Here is a 16,015-nt window from a genome sequence, read left to right as displayed (position 1 = left end):
AATAGAGCGATCAATAACCTGCCCAACTTCCAATGATAATGTGATGACTCTTCTCATTATATCCCCATCTCTACAGCAAAGCTGACAAGTGAGCTACAGGAAGCATCAGCGTGTTGTGTTTGCTCTAGTGGCCAGTGTGAAAAATGGAATACTTTAAGATTTTCATATATGGTTCGTGACATAAAACATGGAAAAACTAAAACTTGAAAGAAAAAAAAATAATTCTAATAAAAACCGAGTTCAAATATTGTCATTTTTGTATGATTATTTCTCTTTAACTTGTTTATTTGTTGTTTTGTGTACTATTCTGAATACATTTGCATGCGGATTCTTAAAACGGTGTAATTAGTTGAACACATGTTGACAGTTTTAAGAGGCCACTCAAAGAATACAGAACATAACTCAGATTATTTGCAGCAATTGATTTAGATGGTAGGTAAATACCCAAATGAATGCAACAAAGTCACACAAATATCTTTTCGTGGTTCAGTTTATTAATATATATCACAAATGCTCACAATATCAAAGCATTTTCCTCAGCATGCTAGATGGAGACATAAGAAAAAAATTATCATATTTTCCAATTTTATCTTTAAAAAGGTCTGAACATTTCCAATGTATGTTTTTACCTTTCCTTTTTTTTCAGAAAAGTGTGAAAACGTATCATTTGGTTGCTGTACTTCCGAAGCAACATGTGGAGAACAAAACAAGAGGGAACATTAGCTAGGAAGAAACAAATAGGCATGACAGCACAATTGAGGTTAGCTGTGCACTAAAGGTTAAAAAAGCATAAATATATTGCCTTCACAATAAGCAACAACAGTATAGTAACAGTGAAACACAAGATCTTGGAATTTCAAGCAAAAAATTCACTAGACGATGATCATTAGCATTAGGCATACAGAACAGAGTAAGAATCCAGGGTGCAGCCTAGCTTTAGGCCTACTGGATGCCATTCAAAGCACAACATAGTTTAACATGACTCTTCAAGTATTGTAATATCACAGATTTATTTTAATTAATGTGGTATATGGCAAAATAAAAAAAGAAGTATGTCTTGTAAATAAATATATATATAGATATATATAAAAAAGATTAGATAGGCTATAATTGTTTTTCATGTACTGATTTATATAAATGTTTGGAACATTTAATAAACCGTTGGTAAGGACGTCTTAGTCCCTTTGTTTGTATCAGCCACCGCATGCACAGCCAGGTCGAGGCAGTTAATGGATTATCATAGTAACAATACAACTACAGTATGACTAAAGAACACACATAGAGTGCCATCATACGAAAAGCCTTCCCAGAAGGAAGTGTGCAGTTAGACACTATATAGGCTACTCTTCATGGCACAACTTTACTGGAACGGATGGTTACACTACAAAATGGGAACACGGAGTGCTTGGTAAATGTGTTGTGTGCTCTAACATTCTGTAAATTCCTTCTTGAATCCTTCATCTCCAGATGTAGTAATGGGTGGATCCTAGAGAAAAAAAATAAATAAACTTAATAAAACTTTTATTACGGTTAAAAAGGGAAAATAATCAATAGTAGTAATAATTATTCCTTAGCACAGAACTGTGCTGCCATGCAGGCTCTGTCAGAATCCATAGTCTCTGATGTCTTTGACACAATGAATTGCCCTTGATCGATACACGTGTATACTGTACATGTGAAAAAAAATGAAAATATTACAGTTTTCACATTAGCCACCAGAAATTAGAATGACAAACACTGCAATGCTTGAGCCAAGACAAGCAGCTTTCACACAGACAGTAGCAAAGGGTTGATTGTGGACATAGAGCCTAATGAGGATGAAGGGCATCTGTGGAGGGTTGGTAATGTCACCTATCGGTTACAGTAATTGACTGCTGTACTTGCTATTCTTTACTACAAAGTATAAAATTCTGAAATAATAATCTAATAGTAAAAAATCCATTAATTAGTAAAATTTTGCCATCATAAATTAGCTTAAACAATATGAAGATGGTACCATTTTAAATAAATAATTATGCACAGAATTGTATAATATGGTGGGCACAATTAGGTCTCCTGCTCAGGGGACGGAAAGGCTGTGGAATTTCCGTGCATAATTTTTGTGCGACACTTCCGTAACGTATTACAGTAGCAGCTAAGTAGCAAACTGCAGGAAAAAAATTAGAAAACACATGCAGAAATTGTCCTGCGGTATGAATTTCTCAATCTACGTCATGTCTATTTATCTTGCGTAAACTACAAACCGAAATTCTGGATAGAAATTCCATCTCCTGTGCAGGGTGCCTTAAAGGGGTCGCCCGCTTTGAACACTCCCTATTTGTGAAAAGGATCCCTTGACATTAAGCAGATCACAAAGTGTCACCCTGTAAGGACCCCCAGCAATTTTCTGTGGGAAAACTTGGCAGTAAGTATTCAATTTTCCAATTAAGCAATACATAGTACCCATTCTATAAGTTGCTTGTTTAAAGCAGGACAGGACAGCACCTTCAAATTGAGACACGCTCTTTCCAACCATTCTCAACTCACAAAGTTTTCTATTAGGGTATCTGAAAATGGGTTTTCTGAACTGGGTAGCCCCTTTATATCTGGATACTTGTTTAACATACACAAGAATAACTAGTATCTGTAGTTGGTTTGTTATAATTGAGGCTTTGAGAGCTTTAGCGTGAGCGGTCTACAATGGCACACTTCCGGACAATGTTTTTGCCCTTTTTTAAATTACAGAAAGATCGAGGGGCTGCAGTCTTGGGGAATATGATTTGATGTATACATATATCCATTCACGTCTGAACAAAATGGACCTCTTATACAGTAAGAAGAAATAATCTGATATGCTGCTAATGGACAGGCATGAGAGATAAAATAATAACATGCAGGGCTGCCTAGACAATTCACACTCCCTGCTACCCATCTATGGTTAAAGAGATATTCCCCTCAAAACAACTGATGCATAATGCTAGAATACGTCATCACTTCTTGATCCTCTTGACTCGACTGCGGCGGACCCATGCAGATGTGGTGCAAAGAACGTCAACACAACCTCATTCACTTGAATTGAGCCATTTTGAAGTGGAGACGTTGAAGGGCCTTTACATATTACGTTCTGAATACCCCTTTAAGTCTGACAAAAGGCGTTCTCTATAGGTTAATGAAAACTGAACTGATAATTAAAGTAAATGTAGATTTAACTGGATTTCATAGAAATGGGGGAAATAGTTTGTCAAACAACAATATCCTGCCGTTTTACCGACCCACTAATATTGTATTAAGAAAATTGCATTCACTCAGCTTCCTATCTTATAGATGAAAAAAGCATTAACTGTTAAATTGTATGAACAGAATATGCAAGCGTCTCTCATACACAAAACGCCAGACACATTATTACCAACTGAATTGATTCGTTTTAAATCACAGCATTTGCTTCAGCAATTTAAAAGCAAATACAATTCAAGGCTTGTAAATTAAGGAGGATGCTAGTGGCCTATCACTGGACAACGACAAAGAGAGAAAAAAAAGAAATTTACCATGTTACACCATCTCGTACTGATTTGCAGTGATAAACCGGGAAAGACAGCACGCCAACAGCATACCAATCAGCTGCAAGACAAAGGAGTAATACATACATTACATGGCATTCGTGTACTATTTTATATTAATAAATTTCATCCATTTTCCAATATACGTCTCATTACATTGTTTAAGAAAAACACAACATGTAATGCTGCTTCACATGGGAAAACTCCGTAAAATTCCTTTTATTTAAAGAGGCTCTGTCACTAGATTATAAGTGCCCTATCTCCTACATAATGAGATCAGCACTGTAATGTAGATAACGGTGGTTTTTATTTAGAAAAACGATCTATTTTCAAGTTATGAGCGATTTTAGCTTTATGCTAATGACTTTCTTAGTAGACAACTGGGCGTGTTTTTACTTTGTGATAGCGCCCCGACGCGCGTGTCACATTACCCCCTGAGGAAGCAATTTCGGCGAAACGCGCGTCGGGGCGCTATCACTTTGGGCCGCAGTGTGGGACCGCACATACCATCACCAACATGGGTAAGCCTGCTATATAAGTGATCTGCTCTCTGAGTAGATCCCTCTGGATTTACATGACTTGGGATGTCCTCCATGCCTCTTTCCTTTTCCCTGACTTCAATACTATCGGTTGTCAATTCTATCTAACATTGTCTTGGCGAGTTAGGGACCCCTTGATCCTGGACATTTACAAATATTTATTACAATTGGTAGTGAATGCATTTACGTTCAGAGACAGGTGTTACTTACGATACACCGACCAGATGTGTCCTTAATAGTATTGTAACACCTTACCTTCATCTTGACAGATATACTGTCTTTTCATTATGTCATGGATTTCATTCCTTATAGGATACCCTGAATAATTGTTTTCAAATACCCATACTGTTCTTTTAGATCTCCTTGAAGTTTTAATTTCTGTGATTATTGTTGTATGTTCTAATAAAATTTGTACTTTTTCATTATCTGTATGGCTTTTTGACTTCTTGGTTCTATACAAGTTGTTTCTGCTACTGTATTATGCTGCGGATGTTCCGCAACAAAATCAGTTTATTTACGCTACATGTGAACCCGGCCTAAATGTTCTTACAAACGATTTAATTTAAGTGAAAGATCTTAAGAAAAGTACTTCATGATATATAAAAACTTGAGGAAAGTAGGGGAAGGAGGAAACCTCCACCTCACCAGCTTTGCGTTGTGTGTTCAGGTTTCGCCCGCATCTCCGCGACGGCACACAAGAAACAGCATGGAAGAAAGAGAGGTAGGATCCAGCGAAGTATAATAATAAAAAGAAAACTAGGTTTCCACTTTATTGAAAAATGAGCATAAATTGACGAACACTGGAGAAGGAACGCAATACAAGGTGGTCTAGATGGCAAAATAAGAGAACTACGCGTTTTAAACACAATCTGTTCTTATTCATGGCTGAATTAGTCATGAATAAGAACACAGATTGTGTTCGAAACGCGTAGGCTCTCTTTTTGCCATCTAGACCACCTTGTATTGCATTCCTTCTCCAGTGTTCGTCAATTTATGCTCATTTTTCAATAAAGTGGAAACCTAGTTTTTCTTTTATTATTATACTTCGCTGGATCCTACCGCTCTTTCTTCCATACTTCAGGATATAGTCCCCGTCCCCCCCATTAGTATGAACACCCATTTAAAATAAAGTCTGTACTTATGAAAAAAATAACTTATTTTGCATGTCAATTCGGACCGTTGGGAACTTTACCTTGCCTAGGTAGGCAATCAATAAGCAGTGGGGGGTTGAAACCATGGTACACATGCCACTAAGGGCCTGTGCATTAATACACACCGAAAGCACTGGAAAAAGAGTTCTCCGTAAGAAAATGCTCTTATATTCCTTTCCTTTTTTCTTTTGCAAGTAGCTTTTAAGTGCACTGCTTCACATGTATTTTTTTTGCATGACAGCGGATTAAATTCTTTGACCGTAGTGTTTAATCAGTATGACTGAGAAAAAAAATTCAAAGCAAATCTTTAATCTGTTACAACAGATGGAACTAATTTCTATCGGTTGGAACTAATCGATTTAATAACAAACACAGAATGCTAATCCTTAATGATTGACTTTTCAGGTTGCATCAAACAAATCACTGTATATGGGTACCTTAACACAAATTCAGCTAGTCCCAAAGGATTTCCATGACAATTTTGCAGTTGTAGCCTATAATATAACCTACTTTCTAATTGTTGAAAGGTACTGATAAAAAAAGGAGTATAAGAGAATTTCAGGCATAGTATGTACCATGTAAGACTCCGAAGAATTTCACCAATACATCAGGACTGTGTTGCTGCGAACACGAGGACTTCCCTCCAAAACAGATAGAAATGAGAAAGGCTACCAAAAGACCTGCAGTAAGCATAGCGGAGCTTGAGGATATTTTGCACATTTTAGATGGGACAGGAAGTATAGTTAAGATAGAAGGGATAATGAAATACAGAGGAATTTGACCTACCAATCAGGATCGTCCTTAGAAGCGTGTGAAATATCTTCCCCCCTCCCTACGAAGTTAAACATTCTTTTATTTGTATAATTTATTTGGTGCAGCAAGTGTAATAGCCGTAAGACATTCTTGCCAATAGACACCCGGACAAGAGCGCAAGAGTACACCATATATGGAGTAGGGAGCAGCAATAGAGAGTCCCACACAGGGCACCATATAAACCAAGGCTGGCTCTGCTTCCAATCAGATTACAATCCAAAGCACAAAACCAAGTCATCAATGAAATAGCTTTAAAACAAGTAGATCAAAGTACTGGAATAGCTAGAAAAATAGCCCTGTCTATTTGTCATTCTGCAAGGGCTTCTTCAAACTCTTGATACAAATTTTTAGATATCTGGCAGAGGACAAGGGGCCTTTCATCTCCTGGTTCTCTTTAGGTATGGCTCAATGTTGGGACTGGGCTGAGCACTCTGTATTAAAGATGGCTCAATCGAGGAGGTTTTTTGTTGCTCCAGGTTGCCTTCCTGTCAGAGACAAAGCATGGATCCAGCATAGCGGTCAGTGCTTCATTAAAGAACTCCCAAGCTTTTTTCTTTTCGATTATTATATAAGACCGTGCATGCATAGATCACCCTTTTATCTATCATGTTTACTTTTGTCCGGTTTAATCGTGTAATTCCCCCTGTATTGTCGCGTGTCCAGCACCACGTGACTGCAATGAGACTCACCAAAAACTTCTATACTTCGTGGCCATACCGGAAGGCAGTTTCATGCAATGTTGGGCCAATGTGAACTATATTGTGACGGTGAGAGGCCACTCCCCTTCCACTCCGGTGCCTGCCCCACCCCCATGGTCGCTCCATTCCTCCCACCTGGACCAGCGCTTCATACCAGCCCTATGAATGAGCTGACATCCTGCCCCTATAGATAGCACCACTCTCCACCTCTAAATAGCGCCAAACTACTATCTACAGGGGCAGGTTGGCGATTTCTACAAGGCAGGGTGGTGATTTTTTACAGGGGCAAGGCGGCGATTTCTACTGGGGCAGGGTGGCGCTATATGGGCACTATCTAAAGGGGCCAATTGCTTATTTTAGTCGGGGGTTGATGGGCTTCCCTGAAAGTATTATGTGGAATGGTCACGTCCCTGGGAGAATGGGAGGAGGAACTGAACTAGAGACATGCCTCTAGCGGTCTCTCCTCTGTAGGAGGCATCATGAGAGTTGTAGGAAGGAGAGACTTATGTGGGGACACAAGTCTCACGCTGCAGCAGCCACATCCAGACGAGAGGGAAGGAGAAAATGAAATAAAAAGATGGCGGCAGAGCGGTAACATAGGTAATACAAAAATGTATATTGCTAGCGATACAAAACACAAGGCTGTAACAAGATGACAGGCAGCCTTAGCAATAAAAAAAATAAAATACTGGGAGTGCTTCTTTAACAACAAAATCCAAGTGAAAAAAATTGTTGTTGTTTTTTTTTACTTTTATCTCAAAGGATATCCCTGCAATTTAACAGAACTAGACCCGGAGTGAGACACAAAAATTGTAAAAACAATTGGAGGTGTGCAAAGTTTATATAGAGTTCTTTAATAAAAAAAAGGCAACGCTCAAGATGAATATAGATCCAACATAGCTAAGTTTACTATTCTACAAATACATTGTAATATTCAATGGGTTTATATTAACTACCATTTAAAAAAAAATATTTGAGTGTCATGACTTTAGTTGCAAGGTCAACTTAAAGATGGAAAAAAGTTCTGATATAGCTTTATTTATACAGGTAATATTCTAGAGACATATTATATACCACTAAACAGTATTTTATGGCCTTAACCAGGTTATACACAAGACAGAATGAATATGCCAAGCAGCAAGACGGAATGGCCACAGAGAAGAATGCTTCAAAATGGATATCCTTTCTGGTGTTTAGAGAGTATAATTTTATGGGATTCAGTTTAGTTAATCAAATGTCAAACTCAATGGAATTATGAAAACAAATATAGAATGTGTGTGCCTATTTAGGTTTTCCTATGGCCCCAACATACTTGCACATACGACCACTGTTCTGCAATTTTTCTCGAATACCAATATCTGAAATCCAGTAACTAAATTCACTGCGGTTATCAGCCAAAAATAACCTTAGCTGTAGTATGATAAATTCGTAAGTGCCTCCGGTGTGAAATTTATACTATACTTGCTATTGCAATCATCTGAACCATGGTCCAACCTGGAAAGTGGATCCCTTAATATATCTGCAGTCATGTAAAAACAAAAAAGCTTTAGGCCGGGATCCTGACAATGATTTCAATAAATCACCAGACCCACCTCTGGGACTCGCATCTATCACTAGAACGGGGCCCCCTAAACCCCGTTCTATCTTACCCGGCTCCAGTGTCTTCCGGCCACTTCCTGGTTACATGGTCGAGTTACGGAAACAGCCAAGTGCTCGCTGAGCCACGCAGTTTCCGTAACTCCCATAGAACTGAATAGTAGTTATAGAAACAGCGTAGCATGCTACGCTGCTTCTGTAACTGCCATTCACTGCTATGGGAGTTACGGAAACACTGTAGCTCATTGAGTTACGCAGTTTCCGTAACTCATCCATGTATTGCAGTATATTGTACCAGCAATCTAATAATTGCTGGTTCAAGTCCCCTAAAGAACTAATAAAATGTGTTAAAAACAAAAAAAAATTAGATACATTTTCAGGAGTGTAACATTTTTTTAAAAGTTAAAGAAAAAACACTTTTCCCATTTTTCCCCAAGCACAATGTAAAAATAAAAAAATTGTTAAAAGTCTAAAACTATTACAATATAGCATTACTTGACTCACACAGTGAACGGTGTAAAAAAAATTAATTTAAAACCCCAGAATCGTTGTGTTTTGGTCACCATAGCGTTAAAAAGAATTACATAAAAAGTGATAAAAAAAATCGTATGTACCAAAAAAATGGTGCTAATAAAAACTACAGCTCGTCCCGCAAAAAATACGCCCTCATACCGCTCAAATGATGGAAAAATATAAGTTATGGCTTTCAGAATTTGGTGAAACTGAACAATTTTTTATTTTTTTTAACCAATAGTTTTTTCTTTGTAAAAGAAGTAAAATATGAAATTTTTTTCCTATTTTCGGTTGTCTAAAACCTGGGTGCGTCTTATAGTCTGAAAAATACGGTACATTTAATGATTTTCTTATTAACCGATCCTTATAATGATTTAACATATTAGAGTATTAAACCTCTTCCCATGTAACTGCACAAAAAACTATATCGGGACACAGTAGAACGTAAAGACAGAAACGGACGACAGGGCTGACTTGCAACCTTCGGGTTAATTGTTACTTGTGATTCAGATTGGTCAATTATATCGGCTGGAGAGACGTAAAAGACAATGGAAGGTAATGTAGAATTTCATTCATAAATAACTGCCACAGCGGTCTACCGTAAGGCTGTTAAACAATTCCAGAGAGAAACAAGGGTCATTTTCCATTCTCATGACAGATAATGTGGACACCACAGGCCCTTCATTATGTCCTCAGCTTGTTCAGTGATCAATGCTGTCTGCACAGATGAAGCATAGTTTATTCTTCAAGTCAATGTTTTTTCTTGGTTTATTTTGGCCCCTGTGGAGAAGTCTGAGAACCTGTCCTGCAGGGAGATACAAAATTGGTGCTTTTGCACTCTGGTGGCTGAAGCACTCCAAATCTACATTCAACCCTTAGGGTCCTTTACAAATGAAGATACATATGTAAAAACGCGTGCCGATTTACAATATAGGGAGTAGTTAACATTCGAAAGACATTAATTTATATGTTACAGGAATCAGATGTTTTTTCACTAATTTCATAACTTTTAAGGTCGCTTGTCTATCCGCCAACACAATTCTGCACCTTCGGTCTCATCTGTTAACAACTAGCAGATGCCTGTTTACACAAGGGGACGTCCTGCCGACAAACAATTTTTAAATCATAAAAGATTCAATTAACGACAAACAAGCAATTTTTTTAGATGATTGTGCAATTGTTGCCCTTGTTTACAGAGGATAACAATTGCAAAACATTTACTAGATATTACCGTTTTTGTTTTTTTTACAAGATAATCGCCCCGTGTAAAACATCCCTTTAGATGTACTTTATCTGCCTTGTGTTATTCATTGAATTTAAAAAAATAAATAAATTACTAATCTTAAAGAGAACCGGTTACCTTATCTGAAAGCAGCAGGAGTTAGTGACAGGGCTGGTGACCTTCGGCAGATAAGTAATATTGGTGGGAGCCATGCAGCAATTTGTAAAAACACTTAAACTCCTTCCCGACTGCCCACCGTCTTGACGTCAGGCGGTGCAGGTCCTCAGTCTACGACGACATCTTTTGGTGTCACTGTAGATGAGGTGGATGAGCGCTCGTGTGAGCGCTCATCCTCTAAGCAAGAGCTGTAACCCGAAACGCGCGTCGGGTCAGGACGTTTCATCCCTGTTTCCATCATGTCCACTGGTATGTAGTGTTATCTTTTCTGTCCTGTGTAGCAAGCATAGCTCCATTATGTTCATCATTTATGGTCATCTTCTGATTTCAAGCACTTTCTGGCACTACTTGGTGCACATTACATTGGTAACTAGTTGTAATTATTATTGATGGTATATACGTATTTTGTAATTACCACAGCTATCGGCATCTGCTTTTTACCTCTCTGCGATTTGTGCTGTTGTCATCTGATGTACCTTGATTATATCCGTGCTGTTTTCCATTAGACACGGCTCTTTATATGACTACATGCATTTACTCCTATTTTGCTATTACACAATACGTGGACACAATATCCATACCTGGCATGTTTGACTGATCAGACGTCCTTTTTTACTGTGTGACTCATCCCCTAGTTCCATTTTTATCTGTCTCATGTTTTTATTCCAATAAAGAATCATTTGTATTTTTCTCTACATTTGTGCTGTAGTCGATCATATTTTCTTGTGTTGGTTTTCTGTCAATTTCTGATCGACGCACCAAGTATATCTTGGTTACTTCGTAGGATTCAATATATAGTGCATCTATTATGGCCAGTAATGTTGTCTCATAGTTCATTTTGTTGATACTTTCTAGCACTATTTTCCATTGCATCCTATGTGTTGGTATTTTATCGGTCTTGTAAATATCACGAGGGCAGCGTCGCACCCAAATACATGATACAGGGATTGGTAAAACGTTCTGCACACAGCACCCCCATGGAAACACCAATGTACAAATGAAAGGGGCAAAAAAAGAAAGGTGGAGTGCTTCTTTAAATACAAATGATGTGAAAGGTCCCAGTCCCCTTATGATCCAAGGACAAGGGCCAGATTTTCATTGTATACTTCTAGGAACATTTCTATCTACCGTCCTAATTCTCCTCATTCTTTAACTCTCCATGGCTCAAACCTAAACTATATCTCGGTTGTGTAAAATAAATGTACGCATGTAGAAAGCAAAATTAAACCTGATTTCTTCTATTTATTCGAAGGTCAAAGATTTATTCTATCTAGGGGTCTTCCCACTAAAGACACCAATGTCATATTCACAGGATATGACAAGTTCCTGCCAGATAGGTAGGGGTGTCCAAGAGGTTCTTGCTCAGCCGTTTTCGAAAATCTTTAAGACTTCAATGGAGAGAGCCATATGCGTGGTCGCCCCTCCATTTAGTCTCCTAATGGATGCAGTCACCGTCTGGCTTTTTTGCTTGCAGAAAAGGGGTCAGGGGGCCCAGATTTCCCAGTAGGGGAGTGTCCCAGACATGGGAACGCCACCTATCAGCATTTATGGCATATACTGTGGTAGTCTACTATAATAATTATAATACTTACCTCCAGACGAAACGCACGAGTCAGTCAACATAACATTTTTCACTCATGGATAAGCAATTTTGTATAGTGTGTGTCAGTCTCTTACTTGTAGGAGTGTAACCCATATATTATTGATATTCACTTGTCTGATACATCTTTCTCTTTTTCGTACTTGCCCCCTGTTTGAACCATTGAGGACCTGCGTCCCTGCGCTTCACTGTATGTATGTATGTATGTATGTATGTATGTATATATATATATATATATATATATATATATATATATATATCCATGTTAGGTTATTGTAACTTGTTTGACTGCTCTGTGTCTGGTCAATAACTGTATGAGCCATCCTTGTTGAATGATCATTTGCGAATGATCATTTTTGGACTTGTATTTTAATTGTTGAATGATACAAATTTATACTTTTTCATTACATTTTGTATTATATTAGAATTAGAATACTTGTCTAGATGGACTGTCAACAAATGAAAGCAGAAAGGTTCAAGGTAATGTTTGCACATAGAGGGACTGTTCCTTTTTCCACATAGCTAGGAAGTCACTTCAGCTGAAATAAAAATCAAATAAGTCTGTTCCAGGTCTACATTTAACTTACAAGATCCTTAGGGGATTAATATTAATCTGTCTCATGGGAGACTTAAATGCATTGTGATTTAATTTCCTTTGTGTTTCCCTCACTACAGTCCAACTAACAGATCATTGCATACAAAAGTCGCTATATTTAAATACACTGTACGAATCTATATGGAATTAACTTTTTATGTATAATTGAGTGGCAGTGATTTATTAGCTAAATGCAATTAACTACCTGAGGCTTTTATATTCAATCGGCAGCCACAAATTAATGGTAACAAGCAGAATCAAATTAAAGACAAACTTGTCTTCTAATACATCTCATTATACCTTCATTAACAGGAAAATATCTAAAAGATAGAAATAAAAGTGTCTCTGGGAAAAAGTTCAATTTGTCTAAGCGAATGATTATAAATTCAGACAGGGCCATTATCAGGGCTGTACTGCTATTCTGTTACCCTCCGCCATGGACCCACTGAATTGGTATGGGCCTGAGGCTGAATAAAAATCATATTATTCCGCTTCAATTCAAAATCAGTGGTCACTGTGCTTAAGAAGTACTGTATACCAGCCTCTTTAGAGCCCACCAAATGTATGCAATAGGTACAAGATGAGGGTTAATGGACATAATAGGGCCCGTATGGTGCCCTGATATTTCTGATGGTAGCCCAATTTCTGTAAACGTAAACCTTGTGTGCATGGTATACTGATTAATCCATTTCCACTTGTTGACATCTCTACCACTTCACATGCATGTAATAAATCTAGGGGACTTTTGGTCAGGATCCATAATAAAAAAATAGAAATGTATGTTTTTTTTAAGCTTCTTGAGATTTTTAGGATTCAAATTATCATTTTATAGTTCACAGTAAACTCTGATAAAGTGTTCATATTAGTTGTTATTGTAATATGCTACTTATAATCATTGTTTATTTTGGTTATAATCTTTATATTTAGTTTTCTAATATGTCCGTAATTTTGGTAACGGTTATCTTTATAGAGATTCTTGTATGCTTGTTTATATATGCGGGGGTGCTCCTCAGTGACTACCAACATTCAGTAACTACTAACATTACAGCTTATGTGTCTCTACTACTAACATGGAGAATCTTAGTTATGAGAAAAGATGAAAAGAATTAAACTTATTTAGCCTTCAAAAAAGACGACTAAGGGGGAGGGGCATGATTAACTTGTAAAAGTATATAAATGGCCGGTACAAAAAATATGGAGAAAACCTGTTCCATGTAAAATCCCCTTAAAATGTCAAGGGGGCACTCCCTCCGTCTGGAGAAAACAGGTTCAATCTCCGGAGGTGACAAGTCTTCTTTACTGTGAGAACTGTGAATTTATGGCATAGTCACCGCAGGAGCTGGTCACAGCAGGGACAGTAGATGGCTTTAAAAAAGGCTTAGATCATTTCTTAGGATCGGATATTTTTTTTGTTCTATGTCGAAGTGTAGAATTCTTGTTTAATGTTGATCCAGTCGGATTGCCACTTGAGATCAGAAGGGAATTTTTTCTTTTTTGGGAAGATTGGTTTTTAAATGGGTAATTTTTATATTTTCCTTTTTTTTTGCTTTAACCTTCCTCTGGATCAACAGGGGTAAAACAAAGGTCTATCGCTTCTTACATCCCTTTTCTTTCTCCCATCCTTTGGTTGTACTTGATGGACATATGTCTTTTTTTCAACCATACTAACTCTGTAACATCAGTGGGACCGCTACTATGTCCGTTAACCTACTTGAGGGGTATCTGATGCTTTTTTTACATGAGCTTGTAGAAACCTCCACAAATAAGCACCCTTTATTTTTTGTGTATACTGCCCTTTTCCCACCAATATTAGCTGCTCATTGGGACACCAAAAATCAAGACACGCCACGAGAAGTGTAACTATAGGGTGTGCAGAAGAAGTGGTCGAACTGGGCTCAGGGAGTTTCAGGGGACCCCATATTAGGAGACAAGAAGTATGAGTGACGCAATAGTTGGGGGGCCATGTTACAGATTTTGAAATAGCTCATCCTATCTTTCTGTGAAATCACTTATTCCTACCTGTGAAAATGCAATTCCAAAAGCCACTCCGGCTATGATTCCCATGTTAGTTTCCATGAAGTCAGTGACCAGTTCATAGCAGCCCTGAAAACGCAAGAGATTTATTTAGAAAAAAACAAATAAAAGCTTTGTATGAAAAAGAAGCTTCACAGACAAAAACGATGACTTGAATTACAAGGTTTAATAATGGCCTTAACATTTCAAGTAGACTAAAGGTGGCAGTAATAAGAACTACTTTATTCCTCACGCTCAGGCCTCAATAATACTCCTCACGACACTGTACATCACAAGGTCATATTACACTCCTCAACGGTCTTAGAACTCTTAGTCATTACAATAAAATCAGCTCAAATATGCTGGGAAAATGTAAAATTTAAGACATGAGATGAACATTTTGACTATGCTTAAAGAGGCTCTGTCACCAGATTTTGCAACCCCTATCTGCTATTGCAGCAGATCGGCGCTGCAATGTAGATTACAGTAACGTTTTTATTTTTAAAAAACGAGCATTTTTGGCCAAGTTATGACCATTTTTGTAGTTATGCAAATGAGGCTTGCAAAAGTCCAAGTGGGTGTGTTTAACCCCTTCCCCCTGCTGGCATTCTGGGCCCTAATGTCCAAGCCATTTTTTACATTTTTCCATTGTCACATTCGAAGAGCTGTAACTTTTTTATTTTTGCGTCGGCATAGCTGTATAAGGTCTTGTTTTTTGCGGGACGACTTGCAGTTTTTATTGGTACCATTTGAGAGTAGATGCGACTTTTTGATCACTTTCTATCACATTTTTTTTAAGTCAGGATTAACAGAAAACAGCAATTTTTCCATTGTTTTTTATTTTATTTTTTACGGCGTTCACAGTGCGGGTTAAATAATGTAACAGCTTTATAGTCGGGGTCGTTACGGACGCGGCGATACCAAATATGTGTAACTTTTTTGCTTTATTGTAGTTTTTTTTAATAGTAAAGCATTTTGTAAGGGGAAAAGCTGGGTTTTTCCTTTTTTTTTTTTCACTTTTTTTTTAAATTAACTTTATTAAACTTTTTTTACTTTTTTACTAGTCCCACTAGGGGACTTCCCTATCATCCGATCGCTATTATAATACACTGCAATACTTTTGTATTGCAGTGTATTACTGCCTGTCCGTTTAAAACGGACAGGCATCTGCTAGGTCATGCCTGCGGCATGATCTAGCAGGCATTCGCTGCAGGCAGACCTGGGGGTCTTTATTAGACCCCCGGCTGCCATAGAAGACACAGACACTCGGCGATTTTATCGCCGGGTGTCAGTGAGATGAGAGGGAGCTCCCTCCCTCTCTCCAAAACCATTCAGATGCGGTGCTCGCTATTGTGCACCGCATCTGAAGGGTTAAACAGGTGAGATCGATACTAATATCGATCTCACCCGGCAGAGCAGGGACGCTCCCAGCCCTCAGCTGCTTCTGGCAGCTGAGAGCAGGGAGATTTCACGGCTCCCTGCTCTGTTTACTTTATTCTAATGCAGCGACGTAGTTTGGCGGCGCTCTAGAATAAAGCCCACTAATGACCGCCGTAAAAAGA

At 38.0% G+C, this 16,015-nt stretch overlaps 1 protein-coding gene across 1 annotated transcript in view; it reads right to left on the bottom strand.

The window, feature by feature from the left end:
• Nucleotides 1-474: 474 nt before the first annotated feature.
• Nucleotides 475-16,015, bottom strand: part of TSPAN7 (tetraspanin 7) — a 112,340-nt gene continuing 96,799 nt past the window's right edge. Inside the window, exons 6-8 of the mRNA XM_075853957.1 lie at nucleotides 14,460-14,543; nucleotides 3,525-3,597; nucleotides 475-1,486 (exon numbers count right to left, since the gene is read on the bottom strand). Coding sequence (XP_075710072.1) covers nucleotides 3,529-3,597; nucleotides 14,460-14,543 — 153 coding nt within the window. The 3' untranslated portion in view covers nucleotides 475-1,486; nucleotides 3,525-3,528. The remainder of the gene's footprint in view (nucleotides 1,487-3,524; nucleotides 3,598-14,459; nucleotides 14,544-16,015) is intronic.

This window comes from Rhinoderma darwinii, chromosome 2 (genome assembly GCF_050947455.1).
Source record: "Rhinoderma darwinii isolate aRhiDar2 chromosome 2, aRhiDar2.hap1, whole genome shotgun sequence".
Classification (NCBI taxonomy): domain Eukaryota; kingdom Metazoa; phylum Chordata; class Amphibia; order Anura; family Rhinodermatidae; genus Rhinoderma; species Rhinoderma darwinii.
Note: the sequence above shows the minus strand (reverse complement) of the source record. Positions and strands in the feature narration are given on the sequence as shown.